Source organism: Apodemus sylvaticus, chromosome 6, assembly GCF_947179515.1.
Source record: "Apodemus sylvaticus chromosome 6, mApoSyl1.1, whole genome shotgun sequence".
Lineage (NCBI taxonomy): Eukaryota > Metazoa > Chordata > Mammalia > Rodentia > Muridae > Apodemus > Apodemus sylvaticus.
In genome coordinates, this window is record NC_067477.1 from 43293942 (window position 1) to 43313747 (window position 19806).

The 19806-nt window shown below is 48.2% G+C and overlaps 1 protein-coding gene across 1 annotated transcript in view; it reads right to left on the reverse strand.

Moving 5' to 3' along the window:
• The window catches only part of Plekhh1 (pleckstrin homology, MyTH4 and FERM domain containing H1), a 49748-nt gene that overhangs the window by 20510 nt on the left and 9432 nt on the right, over positions 1–19806 (reverse strand). The window contains exons 2-7 of the mRNA XM_052185579.1: positions 18815–18993; positions 9843–9905; positions 8690–8839; positions 5431–5514; positions 3809–3890; positions 2973–3727 (exon numbers count right to left, since the gene is read on the reverse strand). Coding sequence (XP_052041539.1) covers positions 2973–3727; positions 3809–3890; positions 5431–5514; positions 8690–8839; positions 9843–9905; positions 18815–18937 — 1257 coding nt within the window. The 5' untranslated portion in view covers positions 18938–18993. The remainder of the gene's footprint in view (positions 1–2972; positions 3728–3808; positions 3891–5430; positions 5515–8689; positions 8840–9842; positions 9906–18814; positions 18994–19806) is intronic.

Consider the following 19806-nt stretch of genomic DNA (forward strand, 5'->3'; position numbering starts at 1 on the left):
ATTTCTGCAGAAAATTCTGGTACTAACCGTACATGCTCCTGAGTCTGCAGCTGACTCTAGGGCTAGAGAGTTTTGCTCCAACAGCCTAAAAGGCCCTTCCCAGGCCGCTCCAGAGTTCTGTGCTTCGCTACTCAGACTGGGAATGCAAAACCCTTCTCAGGTGACTGATGAGTCACAGGGGCTGACCACGGAAGTCTGACATGCTGAGACTAAGAACAGAGAAGCAACTAAGAAAGAGACTGGAGTGAATACTTGGGTGTGACCCAAGATGGGGGGCAGCTGGGGGTGATGTAGAATGATAGGCTGAGATAGCCAGAGTCGTGGCAAGACAGGTGGAGGGCAGCAGAAGACGCTCGGGCAGGGCAGCTACATCAAGGGTGAGGCCTAGCTGGGTGTAGATCTCTGCCCATTGTGATCATGCAGGGACCTGCACAGCTTCATAAAGGAAGCAGAACTCAAGACTGGGGGAGGGTCAAACAAAAGATAGCTCTGTTGGACAAAGGCCACTGAAGGTTGCCCTCACACAGTTGTTAGAGGATTTGGAGAAAAACTGCCATACAAATTAGAAAGGAAGGTATACTGAACCACCAATTACTTGGACTGAGGATGTCCTTCTCTGAATTCCAGACTTTGCTGCTGGTCACTGCCCAGCTAGCCAGACCTGAGGGGGGACACCTAAGCTTAACTCGGGACTGTGGGTGAGCTGGCAGCATGTCTTCTTTCCCTCAGAAGCAAGTTACGACGGGGACTGAAAATAGGAGACCTCTCCTTACACTGCACTGCTGGAAACTGGGGTTCCTGGGTGCCAGATGGAAGTGGGGGCAGTCAGTGCAAAGACCTGACACCGAGCCTTAACACCTTCACCCCGAGTGCAGCTGAGACGGGGCTGCACTTGGGTTCTGCTGTTGGCTTTTTTATTTTTAATTTTTTTTTTTTTTTGGATTTGGTTTTTTCTAGACAGGGTTTCTCTGTATAGCCCTGGCTGTCCTGGAACTCACTCTGTCTGCTGTTGGCTTTTTGAGGAGGTCTCATTATATTGCCAGGCTGGCCTAGACTCCGGGGCTGCTTCTCTTGCCTTCGAGTGCTGGGACTTCAGTGCCCCAGCTCACCTGGCCAAGGCTTCTCATTTACTTGTCCTCTTTTTCCCCTGCTCTTTCACTCTCTCACACACGTGTGCACACTGAACATGTCTGCACTCTCTCACATACACGTGTGCACACTTAACATGTCTGTGCAAAATGTAAGACCCACTCTTAACCCCCACAGTGAGTAGCTACTTTCTGGTAAAATGGCAGACAAGAGCAACAGTCCTTTCAGGGAACACCTACTAAGCACGTCCTAATTGTTCCCTTGTCCCCATCTAGTCAGGGCGGCAGAACAAGAGAGCAATGACGGCAGCCACCTTAAAGTTGGGCTGGCCACCAGGGACGGACGCCACACTTTGTCACCTACTGTCCTGACATCCAACCTTGCTCAACACTCATGACTTGCATCTTGCAGGTGTTCTTGTAGCGCCCAGGAAGCTGGCCTGTAGTCACTGTGCAGTCAAAAGCCTGGGTGGGGAGCTTCCCCGACTAGCACCTCAAGAGCAGACCTGGGAGTGTGCTGCTGACATGAGGGCCTCCCTTAGCGAGAATCCACCTTCTCTGCGGCCTGAGCAGAAGTCCCATCACACCTGTAGCATTGGGCTTAAGTCTGACCTGAGGCCGTGTCCCGGGGGCAGTGCAGCTAGAGTGCTGGGGCAGTGCTTCAGGGCAGCCGCACCTCTACTGAAAGCCTCACCCCTTCCTTAAGAGCTTGCCCTGGGAAGTGGCTGGCTGTAGACATCAGTTTCCTATCTATCAAAGGGAGAAAAACACCAGTCCCTCATGAAGATGAGGGTATCTCAAACGTCAGGCTCCGCGCCAGGCCTTTGTGTCCTCATCAGCAATCTGTGAACCCTCCCTGTTTTTATTTTTTTATTTTAACCTTTATCACAGATGTGGGGGGGGGGCAAGAAAAGTAAAAAGAACCCTGTCCCCATCACCTGTCTTCACCCCGTGTCGGTGCGCGCTCAGCCTCAGTTTATCTGGATCCCATCTCTACCCTAGGCACCATGTCACTGTATAGAATGTTACCTATAAGGAAGCTAAGGCTCAGAGACAAAAACAGCAATGGTAGACCACTCAGCACTTACAGACACTTGTTCAATACACACTTTAATTAACTATTAATATGTAGGGAGGTTTGTCTGTGTGTCTGTGTGAGCACGCGTGTGCACTTGGTGCCTGAGGACACCACAAGAGGTCATTTGAGCTGAAACTGTAGTTGCAGACAACTGTGAACTAGAACCATGGGGGTGCAGGGACTCAAACCTGGGTCTTTTGGAAGAGCTGCACCATCTCTCTATCCCCTTAATGCGCATTTAATCCTCCTAGGAACTCTATTAGTAGGAGCAGCCCGATAGCTCAGTGGGTAAAGGCACTTGCCACCAAGCCTGACAGCTTGAATGTGATTCCCAGATCCACACAGTGAAAGGAGAAAACTGACTCCTGTTAGTTGTCCTCTGACCTTTACGTGGGAGCCATTGGCTCATTAGACCCCTCCCCCAAATTAAGTGTAAATAAACAAACATGCCCTATTAGTAATCACTACCCCCATTTTGGAGATGGGAAACTTGGTCTACAGCGGTCCTAACTTGCCAGGTTCACAGGTAGAAACTGAACACAGTGGCTTCATCTTGGGCACAGCTCTTCACTTCCACACACGCTGCCTCAGAATCAAAGTGAGAAGATGCACGAGACACCGGCATGGGCACATATCACTTCAGATTCTGGCCCTGCCCTGCGTAGATAGTGGGTCAGGCCTGCCTGCCAGCCTCACCACACTGCTGTGAGAATGAGCCTTACCTCATGCTCAGCCCTGGATATTCTCAGTGAAAGCCACGCCTAAGGCTGGCTCCGCCCCCTGCCCAACCCTGGTAAGTCACTTACCCAGGATGGGAACCGGTGCAGTGGGGGTGTAGGGGGCTTGTTCTCCAGTCCCACTTCCTCCAGTTCCCCTCTGCAGGACTTCAGGCTCCCTCTTTCTTCCTGCTTCCCTGCTGGAGGCAGCTCCTCCATCTCCATCTTCTCTGCTTCTTCCCGGACTTTAGCTCTGGCTTCAGACTTGGAGAAGCCGGACGAGTGGAAGGCTGACAGGGCCCCAATCTCAATGCTTACCACAGGGTCAAAATGCCCAGGGCCCACCTGGGGCTGACTATGGTGCCTCTTGGCCACTTGGAAGCTGTCCCGGGCGATGCTGGGAGCCCGCACCTTTGGCAGGGTCAGGCTACTACCAGGGCCACCTTCCCTGACAGAGATCTTGGTCCCAGGGAATGTCCCTCCCTGAGCAGTGATCAGATCCTCCCTGTAAGAGGCTGGCACGAGTTTGGAGATGCCAGGCTTTGTGAACAGCTGACCGGGAGACCCCTCTCCCTGAATGTGAGATTTAAGGGTCTTGGCCTCTGTTAGTTCCCCAGGACGGACCATGCTGACACTCAAATCCTCCAGACTTCTTGCTTCTGACGGAGAGTCCTTGCTCTGTAGGGTACCTAGAGAAGGCAGAGGCACAGCCACCTTCACAGTCTGGGTATGGGGATTACTGTTCTGCTCCACAGGCTGGTCACCAGGCCCCGAAGGGACAGGATCCCCCTCTGGGGTTCCCTCAGGAACGACAAGCAGCTCCTCGGAAGGGGTCATTCGAAGATCTGTGGATGAGGCACATCCGCTGAGAATGTCTTTCATTCTGTCCCCCATGTTGGTGTGCATACAAGCACCTGCCTACTTACCCTCGAGAGCATCCTGAAGGGCTGCCACCTGCTCCACTAGCTGCTGGTTACAGGTCTTCAGCTGTTGATTCTCCATTTCAAGCTGAGCAAAAAGAAAATGAAGGGTTAGAGGGGCTGTGTCACTGAGCAGAGCACTTGCCCAGAGCTGGAGGCCTGGGGGTTAAATACCTAGCCGTAAGGAAACTGTTAGAACGCCCAGAAATAAGGCCCAAAAGTACATGCACGCGCTCATGTGTGCATACACACCATGACTTAGATTTTTTTTTAAGATTTATTTATTTCATGTATAGAGTACACAGTGGCTATCTTCAGACACATCAGAAGAGAGCATTAGAGATGGTTGTGAGCCACAATGTGGTTCCTGGGAATTGAACTCAGGATCTCTGGAAGAGCAGTCAGTGCTCTTAACCACTGAGACATCTCTCCAACCCTGATTTGTTTTTTTGGTTTTTTTTGTTTTGTTTTGTTTTTTGTTTTTTGAGGCGAATCTGTGTAGCCTGTGCTGTCGTCCTGAAACTGTTAATTTTCTTTCTTCCCTCTTTTTAAAATTGTGAAATACAACACACACACAGAAAGCTCGCTCTCGCTTGAGCGAGCTGGTGACACGCTTCTGAAGCCACCACTCCTGACAGCACTCAGCACCTGACACTTCGGTTCGCCCTTTCACATGCGCACTGTTCCCTTCCCACAGAAGGAGCCATTCTTACTTACCAGATTCTCCTGCTTCCTGGATTTATATGCTCCTACACACCAGTTTAGCTGGACCCATGGCCACTTTTTAGCTAAGTAGTTAATGGGATGTGTACTCCTCAAGTCCACTTTGTTTCTCTCAGTGTGGTATTTGTGAGTTCTATCCCTGCAATGACTGACTGTATTTTCTATTAAACTAAGCCCAACACACTTTTCTTAAATAGTTTGCAGCAAGTGCCAGATAGTGGGGTTGGGGAGCATTTATTCTGTCCCCAATAATAAGCTCCAAAATCCATGGAGAAAGGAAAAGGGGCTGCCAAGGGCTGGGCTTCAAGTGTGTCACCATATCAAAACTGACCACAATTCTTAAAAAAAAAAAAAAAAAAAAAGACTTATTTTCAGTTTGTGTGCCTGTGTGCGTGTGCATGTGTGTGTGCTTGTATGCATGTGCATGTGTATGTGTGTGCATGTGTGTGTGTTTGTGGAGGCCAGGGAGTTGGAGGTACAAGCAGTTGTGAACTGCTCAGCTTTGGTATTGGGAACCGAACTCAGGCCCTCTGCGAGAGCAGTGCCTGCTCTGAACCACTGAGCCATCTCTCCAGCCCATGCTTTACAATATTTTTTAAAAAGAGAAAGGAGAAAGAATAAATGGAATCGCGAGTGTGCTCACTGAAAAGAAGCTGAGAGGATTCTGGAAACTTCCAGCTACTAATCCCTTTTCCCAACCTCAAACCCCAGAGCAGGCTAGAAGGAGGCTGCAGGAAGGTTGACCCGGACAAAAGGAAGGGAGGTGCTTAGAAAGACAAGGTGGAGAAGGGGAAAGTGGAGCTGGGTGTGTCTGAATCTCAGCCCTGCAGGACCCTGGTTAACAGAATGGAGGCCAGGCAGAGGCAGGGCCCCAGCAGGACCCTTGGGCTGAGGTTTTAACTCACCTCTGCTAACTTTACTGTCACCCATTCCTTGATCTTTGCAGCTTTTTCTTGAACAATTCTTGCTTCTTCAGCTCTTGTCTGCTTCTGCAGAGAGACAGCCTTGGGTTAACTATAGCAAGGGAGGAGGGACCCAAGAGGAGAAACCCAGTGACTCGACGTGGCACCGCAGCAAAGAAAATTCCATTACGCTTTTTAAAACATATTCTTCTTGGGCATGATACCCACACACTTAAAATCTCAGTACTTAGGGACTGAGGCAGGTGGATCCCAAGATTAGACTGGACTAATGACAAAATCCTGATTAAAACAAGTAAAAGTTAAAGTGGGAAGGGCTTTTTCCTAAGCATAATACAAATTCCAAAAACCCACAGAAGAAAACCTAATAATAAACCCATATATCATCACATTACTGTGTGGCAAAGGGAAAGCTGTTGAAGAAACTGAAACCCCAGTGGAAGGCAGCCCTGGGGCGGGCCCTGGGGTGGGCCATGGGCACTCAGCTGGACACAGGGCCGAGCGGGGAGAGCAGTTAAACACAGGTTCAAGACCAGCCTGGGGAAATAATACAGAGACCCGTTTTCAAAACAAAACAAAAGACCTGGCTGAGAAGGATTTATAACAAAAACAACACACAAAGGGGCTATTTACCATGTACAATCAAATAAACATGGAAAAGATATGAACAGAAAGTCAACAAAAAAAGACCCCATGAAGGGTTGTGAAGAGCCGTCATGATTTTAAGCACGCAGATTCAGAGGACATCATTCCCTCTATCGGACTAAGTTGATGTTACCCCCAATGTCAAGAATACCGGGAGCAACTCTAGCACAGACGTGAAAGGTCTCTGTGGAGACAGACATCTGCCAAACTTTCATACATATATACCCTTGGCCTAGCAGAGCGGCTACACAGGAAGCAGTCATTGAAGTGCTACTTGAGAAAGCAACACAACACAGGACTCCAAACCCCATACTAGCCCGAGGGCTACCGACAAGAGTTACTTAAGTAAACATGGCACAGCCACAAAATAAGTCTGATACACAGAGACCAGAGTGGGTGGGAATGAGCACTGGGGAGAGGGGGCAAAGGCCACTTAGCATTTAGACCCTTCTGGATGTTGTGTGTGGGGTGGGGGTGGGGCTTGTGGGGTTTTTTTTTGTTTTTGTTTTTGTTTTTGTTTTTACTATAGCATACACTATGCTTACAGTTTTGTTTTGTTTTTATGAGCTAAATGAGCATAGAAGCAGTATTTCTCAAAATAATCAATGATTGAAAAGGTGTTCATCTAGCCAGGCCTTTTGTTCCACTACTAGGGACGCAGGCCGACGGAGTTCCGGGTTTGGGGCCAGCCTGAGTCTAGCTCTGAGACAGCCGCCACATAACAGTGAGAAGTGAGCTCAGAGAGAGAAGGGTCACGCACCACTGTGCATGACAATGCGAGTCTGAGTGTCAGTGCTGGGGACGGCTTAAAGAGCAGCCTAGAATAAAATGAAAACTTTCCTGCTGGAAACCACTAGGCACTACACCTATCTCCGTGCTTCAGTCTACACCTCTAAGATGGAAGAGAAGGTAGTCCACTCTTGTTGGGCCAGTCTGAGTTGAAGTAAGAGTAAAAGTTCAGTGCTTGTAGCATCAGCCAGCTTATGAGAACTACCTCCACTCCTGGACAGCACGAAGCAAGCGATGGCCCCTGACTTGTTCAGAACAAGGCAGAAATGACTCTCGTTAAACTCCTAGTGGAAACTGCCTGACAATTCTCAGATGACAGACAAACTCCAAACCAGAAGGCTGTGGAAAGGAGCCGGGAATGAAGACCTCAGATCCGCAGTTCAGACCTGGAAAGACCTCAAAGGCCACCTAGTTCGAGACTGGTAAACAGTAGCCCTGAGGCCAAACACACGTCTTCCACCTGTTTGTCTCCTACATGTTTTTATAGACAGAGATTTATTGGAACACGGCCATGTCCACTCATTTACAGGTCATCACTTTTTATTTCGCATGCTAACAGCAGAACCGGGCAGTTGCAACACTGACTATATGGCTTGCAAAGCCAAAAGACAAGTAAGTTCGTTGGCTCTGTACAAAAAGCTGGCAGACTTCCGTTCACTAACATCCGCTCGGTACAGTCTGATCTTTCCCTACTGATTATAAGTGTTAACATTTTTATCCTAACCTGGAGCAAGTCATTCTGCCCCACCAACCATCAGAATGCTGCCACTTCTTCCAACTCTGAGCCACTCAAAGGAAAAAAAAATCTCTCTAAAATTAGTGCATACAAGGCACATCCAGTTAGGGAATGTTCAGTGAGTGCTGACAATTTCCATCCACACACAATGACTGGAAGGAACTGCTTGAATCCACTGGAGCCTTCACAGCAAATACACATGCAGATAAGTCAAAGTCTTGACCCTACCCTTGGGCTTGTTATGGGGAACAGAGGGCAGGATGGCACCAGGGGAAAGCTGGGGAGATAAGGGCAGTGACAAAGGAGACGGAACTGGGATGGAGAAGACATGGTGGCCCATGTCCATAATCCCAGAACTTGGAAGGTAGAGGCAGGAAGACAGAGTTCCAACGCAGACTGGGCTACTCGATGGTGTTTATAGGACCATGAGGGGGAGAAGTCTGGGCACAGAAAGTAGCAGAAGGAAGGGCCGGAGGGGTTCTGGAAGTCCCTAGGAGCAAGAATTCTAACTTGCTTCGAGATTGGACAGTGGTCTCTTAGGCTGCGTGTACTCATGAGAAGCCTCCATTTTCAGTGTCAACTCTGTTCTCTGCCTGTCCAGGTTCATTGAGAAACTGGCTAACCAGCTGCGGACAATCCAGTCCTATGCCATTCCAGTCACACTACAGCTGGGTATCAAGCACCACATGATGACCTGGCACAAGGCCACCAGAGAGAAGAAAAAGATCTCCTTACCAGGTCTGGTATTGTACACAGATACCTAGGGGTAATTATTCCCCAAACCCCAGAGGTTATATTCATAACCTCCACTGTATAAAGGTGTGAGTCAGGCAGTTTCCCTAGAGAGCAGCAAGCAGCAGAGGTGACAGGCCCCTCAGGGTCTGCTTCCTCTATATTCCCCTAGCGTCTAATGAACAGATGGAGAAGCTGCTAATGACTGCCATGTAAGAGAAGAGTCCCATGAGAGAATGAGTGCCCATCACTCCAGGGCTGAAGCACAGGGCCTGAGATACTGAGGCAAACTGATGCAGATGCTGAGAGGGGATGCAGGCTCCGCCCCACATTGGCCCCTACCTGCTTCTCCAGCTGTGCCTGCAGCTGGCTGATGAGCTCATCTTTGCCTTGCATGGCTTTCAGCAATTCTTGGTACTTTTGGTGCAAGCTACCTGTGGAATCCACACTCTTCAAATTAGACAGTTTTATCTTCTCTTCCATCACACCCACCTGAAAAGTACCGACAAGTGCTCGTAAGGTCTCAGATCTCATGAACTCTGTACAATGGCTAATACAATATGGAATGGGCTAACCCTTGATGCTTCAGAATATGTCTCCTAGGCAGCGCCCTTACCCAGGGCAATCTGGGCCAATTAATGAAATGACCAGTGATACTTAATCTGAGCCAGTGAAGGAACTGACACCTGCCGACTCATTCTGGCTACTCTAAAAAGACATCAGAAGCTGAGCAGCTGGCTTCAGGGTGGCATCTGCTCCCACCCCACTGGGGCAGAGATACTTGCTACTCACAGGACATCTATGTGCTTCCTCATATTTCCTGATCCTTTTAGAGTTAGACAAGGCCATGCCATTCATCTAACCAAAGGGCTGTAAGTAGAAGCAACACGTACTTCTGGGCTGAAGCATTTACAGTTTTGTTGTTTTGAGACAGGGTCCAGCTCTGTAACCCTGAATGACCTTGAACTAGCTGTATTGGTTTGAAGTATTTAAAAATCTGGTACATGGGTACCCAGTAAATTCTCTCCAATGGCAACCAAGCAGGCTATGTGTTCCAGGCAGGAGTGTTCGTATGCTGACATTGTAACATGACAGTGTCACCTACACATGTGTTGTGCTGTCCTGGGATACATGCAGACCCCATAGGTTGTACATGCCTGTGTAAGATCCAACTAAAAGACAATGGAACCTTTTTTGGTCTGGATTCCTGAATGACAGGGGAGGCTGGCTCCCTGTTAACCCATGGGTGTGGACCAGTCATGAGGACTTGATAAACACAGACTGCAGTGTGCCTCAGCACAGTGAAACTGGTTTGGATGAAGATACCCATTCAGTACACTGAGTCTCCTTCATTAGCACAGAAAGCTCCTAGTACCTTGATGTGTTTGAGCCCCGCCTATGACTGCAGGTTCCTCCTAAGAGTGTGCCCATGTGACTGTGGGAAGGGAAGATCATTTTACCCAAGCACTCTCCCCAAACCTCCATGCAGGGTTACCTGAGTTTCTGCGTTTTCAGCTCTCTGCTCAGCCTCCAGCAACCTCTGCTCCAGCTCCTGCATCTGTTCAGGCACAGAGGAAGGAAAGGTATAGGTACCTGGTCCTGGTGATGAAAGTGGCACTCAAGTGCGCAGACACCATACTCGGGCCAGACTTCAACTGCCTGTGTAAATGGCTCCAGGATATCAGGCTAGAGATTTTTCCATTGTAGCTGCTGTCATCATTGCAGGACAAAAAGTCACTCCGTAGGACAGCAGATCACTGTCATTTTTCCTGAACACCACTGCCTGCCCCCACCCTGCCTTGCTCTCCTCTCTCTGGTGCTCTTTTTTTTTCTGCACTGGGTGATGGATAGGTCATGCTGCTGTCTGCCCATGTGCCAGCACAGACCACGCTTCCATACACGTCCACATTCTGCCAGTGTAAGGCAATGCTCCCTCCACCCCAAGCATCTGACCAGTTGGGGTAATGGCATTCATGAGTTTCCTTGTCTTAGAGTTTCTATTCCTGCACAAACATCATGACCAAGAAGCAAGTTGGGGAGGAAAGGGTTTATTGAGCTTATACTTCCACATTGCTGTTCATTACCAAAGGAAGTCAGGACTGGAACTCAAGCAGGTCAGGAAGCAGGAGATGATGCAGAGGCCATGGAGGGATGTTCCTTACTGGCTTGCTTCCCCTGGCTTGCTCAGCTTGCTTTCTTACAGATCCAAGAATACCAGTCCAGAGATGGTACTACTCACAAGGAGCCCTTCCCCCTTGATCACTAATTGAGAAATGCCTTAGAGTTGGATCTCATGGAGGCATTTCCTCACCTGAAGTTGTTTTCTCTGTGATAGCTCCAGCCTGAGTCAAGTTGACACTCAAAACCAACCAGTACAATCCTCTTACTTGATTTCACTAATTTTAAAGAAATAGAAAAAGGCCAAACATGGTGGTGCACATCTTTAGTCCCAGCACTTCGGAGGCAGAAGCAGGTGCATTTCTGTGAGTTCACGGCTAGTTTGGTCTACATATCAAGTTCCAGGGCAGTTAGAGTTACACAGTAAGATCATGGGGGAATGGGAGTAGGAAACAAAGAAACAAGATACTCAAGTATTTGTATGTTTGTGTATGTGCTGGGGATCAAAGGAAACTTAGAGCCATGATGATCCACCAACCCCTACATTAAAAAGGATTCTGGCTAAGTAGTTGGAAGAATTTGAGCATTTGCTGGGTAAGCATTTGCTGTCAAACTGAATTCTATCTCTGCAAACAGTCTCAGGACTTCTACCATAAGTTGGGGTCCAATGGGAGGCAGAGACAGAACTGGCCAGGAATCAGCCAGCTAATGCAGACGTAGAAAGGAGAAGGGCAAGAGACAAATACTGGAAGTTGTACTGTGACCACAGACACACACACAGAGAGACACAGACACACTCACACTAAAATGTATGTTTAAAATTCTATCTTGCATAGTGTACACTTGTAATAACAGCCCTGAGAAATGGGGACAGAAAGATAAAAAAAAAACAAAAACAACTGAGGACCAGCACATACAAAATTCTTGGCAGCTTGGCCCATAGAATATCAAGTCTTAAGAAGAAAGTAAATAAATAAGTCAAAACAAACAAATAAACAACAAAATATATACTGGGCCAGGCAGATGGAGGCTACTTGCTGCGCAAGCCTGGTGAGCTGAGCTCATCTCTGAACCCACATAAAGGTAGGAGAGAGTTGGCTCCACCAAGCTCTAGACATGAGCCATGACATGTGCACCTCTACAAACACAACGTGCACCTACTTTGCTGGTTGGAGGAAAAGCACTTGCCTAACATTGCTTACATGGAACTTACCAGAGGCCTGGCTACTCTGCCCCCTGAGTGCTAGGGGGAAAGGCGAATGCCGGAATCTTATGCAGGGGTGAAGCTCACAGCTTAGCGTGGCGTGTAGGTTCTCCCGCAGCTGGCACACCTCTGTGTGCTGCATGCCGCGCTTCCCATTAATTCATATGGCTCTCATGTCAAAGGTCCTGGGCCTTCCGTGAGAGGGTGCCAGCTGCTTCCCCTCCCTCCTGCCCCAGGGCAACACACCTATCTCATTCCTTCATGAGAGACACACCTCACCCATCTCTTTGCAGCTGGGTAGATGCAGAGCCTTTCCAAACTCCAGCCCTCACCCCGCCTGTTTACTGAGGAGGACCTGACTTCTCCAGAAATTTAACCTGTCTCCCTTGGCCTAGAGCGTGGCTTGATGTTTATGAGACAGTAAGCAATTCCCTGCGTGTTCACAGGCACACCTCAGCTACAGTTCTGCTTTCCTTGAGCAAAGGTAGGAAGCAAAGAAGAGCTGTGCTGGCGTGAGGCAGGGAAAGTCACAGAGAGCTGCAGTCAGGTCTGAGTCATGGTTGAGACCCACAGGGCCTCTCTTCTGAGGCTGCCTTCCCTTGGATCAAAAAGAACAGCTACTTTAAGTAGCCACTGCATCTGAGGAGCAGTTAGCGGATGCTCCTCCAAAGGTCCAGGTAAAACTCAGTCGTACCCACAGGGCTCCCAAGAGGTGAGAAGGACCAAGGGCACGCATACTTCCTTCCTTCACCCTCTACTGAATTGAGTCATCACGAACAAATTACTCAGCCCAAGCTAGGAGAGTGCTTGTGCCAGACTCTGGTATCACTTAAGTCAGACCACATGGTCCTGGGCCAGGCCGGGCTCCGGCCAGTTTCACACGACACAGAAGAATACTACAGGGATAAAAATCTTCTAGGTGAGCTGGGCAGTGGTGACGCACGCCTGTAATCCCAGCACTCTGGGAGGCAGAGGCAGGCAGTTTTCTGAGTTCGAGGCCAGCCTGGTCTACAGAGTGAGTTCCAGGACAGCCAGGGCTATCAGAGAAACCCTGTCTCAAAACAAAAAAAAAACAAAAAAAACCCAAAACAAATCTAAAGAGCCAAAAAAAAAAAAAAAAAAAATCTTCTAGGTGGCTGGAGGGAGGGCTGAATGATAGTGTGCTGACCAACTCAATATTAAATAATTCTCCCTTCAGCTCCGAGCAGGTTAAATCTCTTGAGATTCTGAAACCTGGAAGCAAGACGGAGGCCAGGGAACTGACAGAAACATAAGCATCGCCATGCCGTGGCTGTTGGACAGAAACAAAGAGCTTCCTGCTGCCCTGGTCCTTCTAACAGAGTTCCTGTATGCTTTGGCTAACCAGTGCTGAAGAGTTTGTCCTCCTGAAAATCTAATTAATGTAAAGACTGGGAGTATTCTAAGAATACGATGAACTGTTGAAGAGGAAGGTCTTGGCTCCTTGACAAGTTTCCCAGATGGTCAGATTGTAGTTCTAATATCTGTTCCGTGGTCAGATTGTAGTTCTAACATCTGTTCTGTGGCTCAAAAGTCATAGGCTTTCCTTGGGGAATAATTCACATTTATGACCTTCCACAATAACTGCCTGACAATTTCTAATTTTGTCACATGGAAAAAATATGTCTTAGCCAGGCTGTGGTAGTGGTGCATACCTTTAATGCCAGCACTAAGGAGGCAGAGGCAGGCAGATCTCTGAGTTTGAGGCCAGCCTGATCTACACCAGAGAACCCCTGCAAGGCCATCCAAGCAGGAGCTAGTCACCTCCTGTCAGCACTGGTGAGCAGTCCTCCCCACAACAGGTGATGGTCCTCTGTTGCCAACCCTCCTTATAATTAACTTCTCAGGACACTTGGTGCTCCAGAGAGCTTTGCACTCACTTCTATGCCTCTTTTGCGGGGAGGAGGACATCCTAAAATTAGCTCTGAACATTGAATGATTATAAATATACAGAACTTCTGGGTTTTCCCTTTATCGAAAGAGTTATTGTTTATGTGAATGTATGAGTAGCCAAATAAATGTGTGTGCACAACATGAGTGCTTAGTGCTGTGGAAGCCAGAAGAGGGCGCCAGATCTCCTGGATCTGGAGCTATTCGCAGTTATAAGCTGCCAGATATATATACTGGGAACCGAATGCAGGCTCTCTGCAAGAGTGCTCTTAACCCTGGAACCATCTCTCCAGTCCTCCCTTTTTTATAAAGGAACTTTTGAGGGGCTGGAGATATGGCTCAGCAGTTAAAAGCAAAATTTGCTGCTCGTGCAGAGGACCTGAGTTTGATTCTCAGCACCCACACGGTGGCTCACAACTGTCTATAACTCCAGTTCCAGGGGACCCAAGGTCCTCTTCTCTCCTCTGCGGACACATACATACATGTAGGCAAAACATTCACACATACATAAAGTAAAATAAATTATAAGAGAACTTTTATTTTGGTTCGTGAGACAGAGACTCTACCTATGTAGTCCAGGCTGTCCTCAAACTCACAATCCTCCTGCCTCAGCCTCCTGAGTGCTGAGATTAAAGGTGGCATGCAGCACCACACTTAGCTTTGACAGGAGAAAAGCATCATGCCCATCTGTGTATCTTCTGTTGTACTCAACAATGACCAACACTGGCCATGAGTGAAATTTTAAACGTTTCTGTCTTCATGAAGACAGATCTTCTGCACTGCTGCTGGGGTGCTGGCAGGTGTGACCATGCTGACACTTTAAGGTTGAACTCCCTTCACTGATGCTGCTGCTCCACCACACCTCCTTTATAAGGCACACCTGGAGCTGTGAAACTGGACTCCACAGCAGGCCACTCTGCATCTGGGTTCCGTTCTTTCTCTCAGAGGGCTAAGTCCATGTCCTCAGCTCTCCTCTTATAATGCGGGTCTCTCATGATGTGCCAGCCAAGGAGGTGTCAGGTTTACGCAGCTGTCGCGGATCCACTTTCACCAGCTGCAGTTAAGACTCATAAGCTCCCTAGGACTTGGCTGTGGCAATCTGATGAAAAGCACTTGGCACCAATCTGGTATTCAGCTCCTCATGTCCACAGCAACTTGTGACACATGGCAGCACTGTGAAATGCCAACCCCACAGCAGTGGGGCAGCAGGCGCTCCCCTACATCCAACACTGCCGTGCCAAGAGCTACCTGGGCTAGGACCCGAGCTGAGACCTGGGTCTCAACTGTCCTCCGAAAAGGGGGCTCAAGCCAGGTGTGGGAGTGCATGCCTATAATCCCAGCACTTAGGAAGTATCACAGAAGCAGAAGTTCAAGGTTATACTTGGCTACTTAGAAACTTAAAGCCAGTCTGGGCTCTGTGAGACTCTCTCAAAACAACAACAACAATGATAATAAATAAATCTTAGAAAAAAAAGTAAAAAAATAAACTAAATCTTTGCCAGGAAGTGATGGTGCTTGCCTGTAATCCCAGCACTTGGGAGGCAGAGGCACAGATTTCTGAGTTCAAGGCCAGCCTGGTCTACAGAGTGAGTTCCAGGACAGACAGGACTACACAGAGAAACCCTGTCTCGAAAAACAAAAACAAAACAAAACAACAACAACAACAAAATCCCCTCAAAGCTTGGGGTGTAACTCAGAAAAATAAAACAATGCTCACCATGTACAAAGCCCTGGGCCTGATTCCCAGCACCCCGAAGTTTGTGCCCAACATTCTCATTACTACCCTTTACACACTGGACAAAACAGGACAAGCAAAAGAAAAGGAGCCTAGTCTCAGAGCCTAGCTGATGTCCTCGATGTGGCTTTAAAATACTGCGTCCATCTCCTGGGTGCTGTGTCACAGGCAGATGTAGCCCCTGACTAGACCGTTTCCTACTTTTCATATAACAGCACTACTATATATATTTCTTGTATATCACCTATGACTGATACACTTTGATTTATTTTCTAACATTGCATTTTTGTCCCTTCTGTAGGTCCTCTTTCCTTTTGTTTGTTTTTTGAGCCAAGATCTCATGTAGCCCAACCTGACTTTGCTATGATCCTTCTGCAAGGAAATCAGGAGGAGAATTCCTCCTAAGTGCTGGGATTACATCCTTACCATACCTGGTTCTGTCCCCCAATCTATACTTCCTTCCCTCCTAACCATCTGTGTGCAGGAGACTTTATTTGTTCCGTTTCCTCGCTGTAGTGATCTGAATTAGTGTGTAACTTATTTTTACTCATTACCACTTTTGTTACTCTAGACTCAAAGGCAGCTGATTACTGGGACAGTGACTTGGTGTGCAGTGTTTGTATAGCAGGCAAGAGTTCTGGGCTCTACCCGTAGTGCCACAAAATGAGAAGGCAGGGGAAGGAGCGAGAGAAGCTGCTTGGGTTTTGTGTGATGGGTTCTCTCTACAAAATAATATACCCAACTTTTAGCTGAGCACATGGCTGTTGAGAATAAGGACATCTCCCAGCCTTCTTTGATGCTGAGTATGACCATGTAACTAAGATTTGGCCAGTGGGACCTGGGCAGAAGGAACACAAGCAACCTCTGGGTCATACACTTGGATGGAGAGAGTGTGAACAGGGCCACTAGGGTGAACCATTGTCCAGCTCAGGGCTGCACTGCTTCTGTCTGGGAAGTTACACATGACACACACAAGCATGTGTCTGTTGAAGCCGCTGTTTGGTTCTTACAGCAGCCACGAGGTTATGTACCTAAAAATAGAAGACAAAGATGCTTAAGTTTTGCATCTTGTTCTCATTCCTGGTGTTCTCAGAATCTGCAGCTTTATCTCTCTTTTCAAGTTTGGAAGCATCCACTTTTCAAATAACCCTTCTCCTCCGTGCTCTCCTCAGTGGCTGTCAGGGAGTGTGATTAGGAATAGACAGAGTCTCAGCATCCTGCATTCATATCTTGCAGTATCGTGTGTGTGTGTGTGTGTGTGTGTGTGTGTGTGTGTGTTGTTTCCTTGGTGACTTCCTCTGGTGTCTCTGGCTGTTCATACCTTCTGGGAGAGCACCTACTTTCCATGCCCACAGCACTAGATTTGATCCCTAAGTAACAGGCATACAGCCCATCTTCCCATGCCCAACCGAATATTTAATCTGTCCACTGAAAAAATAATTTCAATGAGGAGACTTTCTCAAGGGTCTATCTGGCTTTTAAAGTCAGCCTGGTCTTTTTGATACAATGCTGTTCTTGTCTCAAGTTTTCAATTTCTTTATTCTATCATCAGTAGTTTTTAATGAATTAATTTACAGTCCCTAGTCCACAGCTGTATCATTAGAAGTCCAACTGTCTCTTGCATATGTGAATTCCTACTAACTACAGATTACCCACCCCCACCCCTGGCACTAGTCATTTTGAGTTTTACATTCATCTTTACTAATTCTGATTCCCGGGAACCTGCACTGAAGTCTTGTTTCTCCAAATCGATTGAGTCTGTTCCTACAAGTTTCTCACGTGTCACCCCTGGCCCAGAACTCAGGTTCTTGAATCACACAGCTGTATAAATCCAACTGTAAAGCATTGTTCTTCCCAAAGCCTTAAGTCTGAGAAGCTTCCGCCATCTCCTGGTGCTGGTGGGTGATCTTCTTGCCCTCAGCTACATTGTCGTTTGTAAACAGTCCAGATTACACAGGAGATTCCATCTTTTAGCTCCAAGCAGCCAAACCTCATCTGACTCCAAAGATGTAAAAACTCCACCCTGAAGCCGTGTGTGACCACTGGGGAGGCTGGCCACTTATCCTGTCTTACTCCTGCTTTGTCCCCTGTTCCCTCTCTGGGGAGGGAGGTGTCTCGCTGTGTTCCAGCCCTGCTTCTCTCTCATTCCTTCGAGTTTCCATGGGCTCCATTCGAGGTCCTCCTGATCTATCTGAGGCTATTTTGTTGTTGTATTTTTATTTCAGAAGTCTTCCCCTGAGATGTGTACCAACAAAACCATTTTCTAGGAGCCTGTTAACCAGACATTAACAGCACTCCAAAGACTTAGGACAGGAGGACTGATCAGTCCAAGAACAGACACCCTGAGCAAGCAACCCACCAGGTGGTTCTGGCAAGGGGGTTCTGCCACGCCCTCCTTAGACCCACTATCCTTTCCCTGAGGTGGCAGTACCCGCTGGCATCCACAGGAACACTATGCTATCTGAACTAAGAAAGCAATGCCAACAGATCCAAGTTCAAGAGTTCAAGTCCAATCTAGTTCAAGGCCACGCCCTAGCCATGGGAATGCTGAAATGACACTACCCATTTGCTTTCCCAAACTCCAGGTTGCAGGAGCAGCAGAAGGAGCAGTTCATTTGTTCCATTCTTTCCAGTTTTACTAATCAAGGCTTGGACCTTACTTATAAGGGTGAGCTGAGCTTTACCTTTGTACTAAGAAAGGATTAGCCAAGTACACTGAAACTGTAATCAGAACCATCAAGAGGACAGTTAGTTGAGTCACCACCTGCAGTGTGCCCACACAGATACATTAACTACAGCTCTCCACTCTCTAAACAGGTTATACTAGTGAGAGTCAGCCATCTGAATGCACCTTCCCAGAGACATGTGACAGCAGGGCTCCGCTCTGCAGACCAGCCTTCCTAAGCTTATAAAGATAACACATCAGCTCACATTACTTAATCTGTGTCTGAACTCTTACATAAGTTATCAGATAAGTCTCAGAATAACTCAGAGGTGTAATAATGCCCTGGCCAGAGAGGTGGAAGTTCACAGAGCCAGGCATGTCTTTTTCCTAAGCTTGTTTGCTGTCCCCAGAAAATCAGCCGCTTTCTGAGGCTCCTCCGACAATAAGGGATGGGAAGGAGGGTGGGGATTCCCATTGTTCTCCTAAAGAGCTGTTTTAAATTTTAATTGTTTTTGATAATCTCAGTGTGGCCTTGAATCCTCAGAAGATGGGAGTGGCCTTGAACTCACAGAGCTCTGCAGGCCTCTGCTTCCAGACTGCTGAGATTAAAGCTGCGCTACGCTATACCCAGCTCAACTGTACCATTCTGTCGTATGTGACACCTGAGGTGGCAAAGGCAGGAGAAAAGTCAGATGACAGCTTCTGGGTTTTCATTTTTCATGGAAAATGTAGCAAAGTCTTAGGGAGAAAGAGACAGAGAGAGAGAGACAGAGAGAGAGAGAGAGAGAGAGAGAGAGAGAGAGAGAGAGAGAGAGAGAGAGAGAGAGAGAGACTCACCTTGTCAGCCAGCAGCTCCCGTATCTTGCTGGCCTGAAGGCGGAAGCGGAAAAGCTGTGTTTCCAGGGAAAGGCACCGCTTCTGCCAGTCTATGCTGGCCACCTCCACCTTGACTTCTGCCATGATGTAACCAGCTTCAAAATACTCGTGGGAGCTCCAAGATCTAGCAATCCAGCACACTGAAAATGGAAAGATAAGAGAGTCAGAGGAAGAGGAATGTGAGGGACGGAGGAGAGCAAAGGGCAGAGACAGCAGGGTGGGGCCGAGGGTGGTTCCGGCTCTCAGGGCATCCAGCACCAGGACCAGGTGGCTGAGCAGCTTCAGGACAAAACCCAGGACACCTTAAGAAGAACCTGGTTCTTCTGACTGTTGTCTGTAGACTGCTCTAATACTATACTTTAGTAAGCGATCCTTATGAAGAGTTTCAGGCTTTAGAGTCTCTTCATTAGCATACGAAGCATTAGCTCTTCTTGTGGAGTTGCCTTTGTCCACGCTCCTCCCCCATCCCACTGCCCACGCGGACCGGCGGGCACCTTCTTCCAACCCTGTTGCATGCTCTCCTGCCCACACCACCTTCCTCAGCACCGCTCTTCCCTCTCTGGCTCCCTTTCTAGTTTCCCAACTGTTGCTCAAACTCTCTCCTTGAGGTGATGCAAACAAAACCACTCCCTCCTTACAGGGCACCAACCACACACCAAAGATAATTCCACCAAAGGCCAACTTGGGAAACCACCATGTTCTCAGGTTTACTTACAGAACATGGGTAAAGGGAACTTCCAGGAATGCGGCGACTACCAAAGCCAATTCACCCCAGAACGGGTGACAGCTTCCCTATAGGCATCTCCCCACTCTGACATTCCAGTTCCTAGACTCGAGTCCCACGAGGCCATGTGAAGTGAGGGCAGGAGGTGAGAGGGGAGCTTCAGGAATCTCAGGGGAGGGCCCAATGACTCTTCCCAATCCCTCCTTCTAAGTGGGAACTTCAACAGTTA